Source organism: Procambarus clarkii, chromosome 10 (genome assembly GCF_040958095.1).
Source record: "Procambarus clarkii isolate CNS0578487 chromosome 10, FALCON_Pclarkii_2.0, whole genome shotgun sequence".
NCBI lineage: Eukaryota > Metazoa > Arthropoda > Malacostraca > Decapoda > Cambaridae > Procambarus > Procambarus clarkii.
Window position 1 is genome coordinate 34,075,008 of NC_091159.1, and position 5,689 is coordinate 34,080,696.

The 5,689-nt window shown below is 47.6% G+C and overlaps 1 protein-coding gene across 1 annotated transcript; it reads left to right on the forward strand.

Annotated features, from left to right (window-relative positions):
* Positions 1-314: 314 nt before the first annotated feature.
* On the forward strand, positions 315-5,322 carry LOC138363285 (uncharacterized PPE family protein PPE24-like). The gene is made up of 3 exons (XM_069322298.1): positions 315-524; positions 981-1,065; positions 4,211-5,322. The coding sequence occupies exons 1-3, from the start codon at positions 315-317 to the stop codon at positions 5,320-5,322; spliced, it is 1,407 nt and encodes a 468-aa protein (XP_069178399.1).
* The last annotated feature ends 367 nt before the right edge of the window (positions 5,323-5,689 follow it).

Genomic DNA, 5,689 nt, shown 5'->3' on the forward strand with positions numbered 1-5,689 from the left:
TGATCAAGAAAGAGGTTCTGCTGAAGCAGCAGTTTACACTAACAACCATGAAGCTTACTGGAGCATGAATAGTGGGTGCTCAACAGTGCAGACAGAATTATATGCCCTGAAGTAGGTCATAAACTATACAATTGAGAATAATTTACATGATGTCATCATTCATACCGACTCTAAATCTTCGCCCCAGGCACTGGTATCCAGTCAGCACAGGGATAATATACAACTCCTCACAGAAATCCAACATATAGGAAAAGAAGCCCATAATCTAGGGCTGTCAATCACCCTAAATTGGATACCAAGTCACATTGGCATAGATGGTAATGAAAAAGACAGACTCACTAGCAAAAGCTGCCACTGTTCTACCTGTTGTACTGGTTCAAATACCTCCAAGTATTTCACAGATTAAGGAGCAAATCAAGAAGAAAATACTCCCAACTATCAAAAGTCGTCACAGAGCCAAAGTAGCGGAAGCCACTGGGTTCTACTCTTTCAAGCCTAACAAAAAGATATCCAGAGACATTGCAGTAGCCATACATTGACTAAGACTTGGTTACAAGTGCTGCTGGGAGGTAATAAACCCAATAGTTAAAGAGTGTCATATCTGTGGAACAGAAGCAGAGGCGCCACTATTGCACTACTTACTGGAATGTTAAGCTACTGAAGCCCTGCGCATCAAACTAAACACTAATCCAACAACAGTAGCTGCATTAGATGTACATTCCACAGCCACTACAATGATTAGAAAGGCTGTTAAAGAATGGGACTCACTAGTGAACATTCTGCACCTACACCCGCCACCAAGATAATATTATTAAAACACGACTAAAACAAAAGCGAAAAAGAAACAGGGAAAAAGGAGGAAACCCCACCTCCATTTAAAACTTTGATCCAAATATGACAGTAACAAGGTTATCGTGAATAACAAACTCAATTACGGGCTCACCATAGCCCGTGCTACATGGACATTTCGTTCTGTGTAGCTAAAACTAAAACAACAACAACATGCACTGTCCCTGCACGGCATACGATCCAAGGCTACATCAGTTACATCATCAGCTGTGCCAGGTAAGTCCACTACGGGCTCACCAAAGCCCGTGCTACTTGCAACGTTTTGTTCCCAGTAGCTGAATCTTAAACAACAACATGCACTGTCCCATCACTTGAGAAGGAACCATGTAGGTTCGAAACGTTGTGTAATTTTATAAAAAGTGTAATACATTCTACAGTTATTTATTTTTCTTCACCTCGAACGAAGACGACTTTTGGAGAACTCCTCTTCCAATTAAAACCAGATGCAAGAGCACTAGTCAGAGGGATAGAAGCCCTAAACATTATATATATATATATATTATATATATATGCAAACAAGCCTGAATGGTCCCCAGGACTATATACAACTGAAAACTCACACCCCAGAAGTGACTCGAACCCCATACTGCCAGGAGCAACGCAACTGGTATGTACAAGGACGCCTTAATCCGCTTGACCATCACGACCGGACAAAAGGAAGTGATAGCCTAAGCTATTTGAACTACTTCCCCGCCGGCACTCGGATAGTAATCTTGGGCATAGCATTTTATCAAATCACCTCATTCTTTGGGGCAACACGTGAGGAACACAAATGCAAACAAGCCTGAATGGTCCCCAGGACTATATACAACTGAAAACTCACACCCCAGAAGTGACTCGAACCCATACTGCCAGGAGTAACGCAACTGGTATGTACAAGGACGCCTTAATCCGCTTGACCATCACGACCGGACAAAAGGAAGTGATAGCCTAAGCTATTTGAACCACTTCCCCGCCGGCACTCGGATAGTAATCTTGGGCATAGCATTTTATCAAATCACCTCATTCTTTGGGGCAACACGTGAGGAACACAAATGCAAACAAGCCTGAATGGTCCCCAGGACTATATACAACTGAAAACTCACACCCCAGAAGTGACTCGAACCCATACTGCCAGGAGTAACGCAACTGGTATGTACAAGGACGCCTTAATCCGCTTGACCATCACGACCGGACAAAAGGAAGTGATAGCCTAAGCTATTTGAACCACTTCCCCGCCGGCACTCGGATAGTAATCTTGGGCATAGCATTTTATCAAATCACCTCATTCTTTGGGGCAACACGTGAGGAACACAAATGCAAACAAGCCTGAATGGTCTCCAGGACTATATACAACTGAAAACTCACACCCCAGAAGTGACTCAAACCCATACTGCCAGGAGCAACGCAACTGGTATGTACAAGGACGCCTTAATCCGCTTGACCATCACGACCGGACAAAAGGAAGTGATAGCCTAAGCTATTTGAACCACTTCCCCGCCGGCACTCGGATAGTAATCTTGGGCATAGCATTTTATCCTTGTACATACCAGTTGCGTTGCTCCTGGCAGTATGGGTTCGAGTCACTTCTGGGGTGTGAGTTTTCAGTTATATATATATATATATATATATATATATATATATATATATATATATATATATATATATGCAGAATAACCACATATGAAAAATAGAAAATGCTTAACGCGTTTTCGGCTAATTCGCCTTCATCAGAGCAAAGTAGAATAATCTACTTCATTCTACTTTGCTCTGATGAAGGCGAATTAGCCGAAAACGCGTTAAGCATTTTCTATTTTTCATATGTGGTTATTCTGCATACTTGGATCAGTGTTTTTGTGATCATTGTTGCATATATATATATATATATATATATATATATATATATATATATCGTAGGATATACCAAGAGTCCAACACGAATCTTGTGGCGCGTGCCGTGGCTCACGTCATTATAAAACCTATATACGACGGGCGAGAGATATATAGGAAGGTTGTTGGCGTTATAATGGGTGCAGCCGTGTTGGGCTGCCTAATGTTATGGGAGTTGAGCAGCGCGTCACTGCCACCATAATCTTTCCATTCTGCCAAATTAATGACACCATAAATCATGGCAGTGAGGCCCATGAACTCCTCGGAAAAATAACAGAGGTTTCTGATCTTGTGTTAAGTTGTCTGCTTGGGGATGGATATTGTGCTCAGAGAGAGAGAGAGAGACAGAGAGAGAGAGAGAGAGAGAGAGAGAGAGAGAGAGAGAGAGAGAGAGAGAGAGAGAGAGAGAGAGAGAGAGAGAGAGAGAGAGAGAGAGAGAGAGAGAGAGAGAGAGAGAGAGAGAGAGAGAGAGAGAGAGAGAGAGAGAGAGAGAGAGAGAGAGACAGAGAGAGACAGAGAGAGACAGAGAGAGACAGAGAGAGAGAGAGAGAGAGAGAGAGAGAGAGAGAGAGAGAGAGAGAGAGAGAGAGAGAGAGAGAGAGAGACAGAGAGAGACAGAGAGAGACAGAGAGAGACAGAGAGAGACAGAGAGAGACAGAGAGACAGAGAGAGAGAGAGAGAGAGACAGAGAGAGACAGAGAGAGAGAGAGAGAGAGAGAGAGAGAGAGAGAGAGAGAGAGAGAGAGAGAGAGAGAGAGAGAGAGAGAGACAGAGACAGAGAGACAGAGAGAGAGAGAGAGACAGAGAGAGACAGAGAGAGAGAGAGACAGAGAGAGACAGAGAGACAGAGAGACAGAGAGAGACAGAGAGAGAGAGAGAGAATGAGAGAATACAAGGTCCAGAAATGTCATTTGAGGGGACACAGACTCATATCTCAATTAGGGAATTATACTAATTCCCTAATTTAAATTGTATTTAAAAGTTAAATTTATTCATTTTAAAAAGTTATTTTTTAACTTTTTTGGTAATATTTTCGGAAGCTGTTGTGTTCTCTCACCTCTCTCTCTCTCTCTCTCTCTCTCTCTCTCTCTCTCTCTCTCTCTCTCTCTCTCTCTCTCTCTCTCTCTCTCTCTCTCTCTCTCCCCTCCTCCTCTTTCTCTTTCTCTCTGTTGCACATTAGTAGCTCCGTTCAAAACTGGAGAAGATGCTGATTTGGTAATGTTGGTGATGTTGTGGTGATGATGGTGGTGGTGTGTTATGGTGACGGTGGTGGTGATGACGTGACAGAGGAGCCACCACCCCCCACACAACGTCTCCCTCCGTCGGGGCGCAGCCAAGCGCGCAGTAGTCTGCGTTCTGGGCCCCAACTCGCTGATACCATCCGCGGAGGGCCCCGGACGAGCGCCAGATACCATGACCAGAGAACGCCCGGAAATATTATTGCAATAGAGAGTCATTTTCAGTGTTGTAAAAGGTTTGCACCCTCTCACAGTGCACCCTCTCACCGTGCACCCTCTCACAGTGCATCCTCTCACAGTGCATCCTCTCACAGTGCACCCTCTCACAGTGCACCCTCTCACAGTGCACCCTCTCACCGTGCACCCTCTCACCGTGCACCCTCTCACAGTGCACCCTCTCACAGTGCACCCTCTCACCGTGCACCCTCTCACCGTGCACCCTCTCACAGTGCACCCTCTCACAGTGCACCCTCTCACAGTGCACCCTCTCACAGTGCACCCTCTCACAGTGCACCCTCTCACCGTGCACCCTCTCACCGTGCACCCTCTCACCGTGCACCCTCTCACCGTGCACCCCTCTCACCGTGCACCCCTCTCACCGTACACCCTCTCACAGTGCACCCTCTCACCGTACACCCTCTCACAGTGCACCCTCTCACAGTGCACCCTCTCACAGTGCACCCTCTCACAGTGCACCCTCTCACAGTACACCCTCTCACAGTGCACCCTCTCACCGTGCACCCTCTTACAGTGCACCCTCTCACAGTGCACCCTCTCACCGTGCACCCTCTCACCGTGCACCCTCTCACAGTGCACCCTCTCACCGTGCACCCTCTCACCGTGCACCCTCTCACCGTGCACCCTCTCACCGTGCACCCTCTCACAGTGCACCCTCTCACCGTGCACCCTCTCACCGTGCACCCTCTCACCGTGCACCCTCTCACCGTGCACCCTCTCACCGTGCACCCTCTCACAGTGCACCCTCTCACAGTGCACCCTCTCACAGTGCACCCTCTCACAGTGCACCCTCTCACAGTGCACCCTCTCACAGTGCACCCTCTCACAGTGCACCCTCTCACCGTGCACCCTCTCACAGTGCACCCTCTCACAGTGCACCCTCTCACAGTGCACCCTCTCACCGTGCACCCTCTCACCGTGCACCCTCTCACAGTGCACCCTCTCACAGTGCACCCTCTCACAGTGCACCCTCTCACAGTGCACCCTCTCACCGTGCACCCTCTCACAGTGCACCCTCTCACAGTGCACCCTCTCACAGTGCACCCTCTCACCGTGCACCCTCTCACCGTGCACCCTCTCACAGTGCACCCTCTCACAGTGCACCCTCTCACCGTGCACCCTCTCATAGTGCACCGTACTGTACCATGCCATAGAGTGCATTTTATGGTACGATTCCCTGCAATGCACTATAGTGTTCCATGCATCGTGCACTATAGTCTATCACCTTAGAGACAATGACACCGTGGGCCACCGCTCTGCACCGTGATGAACCACGAACCACAACACCGTGATGAACCACGAACCACAACACCGTGAGAGAAGAGAGGAAGGAACAGGCAAATATAAGGTAAAAAGAGAAAGAGAGAGAGGTGAAGAGCAGGTAAGAATAAGGTAAGGGGGCACCTTATATTTACCTATACCTTCCTCTCTTCCACCTGGCGGCTTGATAGAGGTCCAAGACGGACCGAAACGTCGCAGAGCTTCTCCATCTTCTG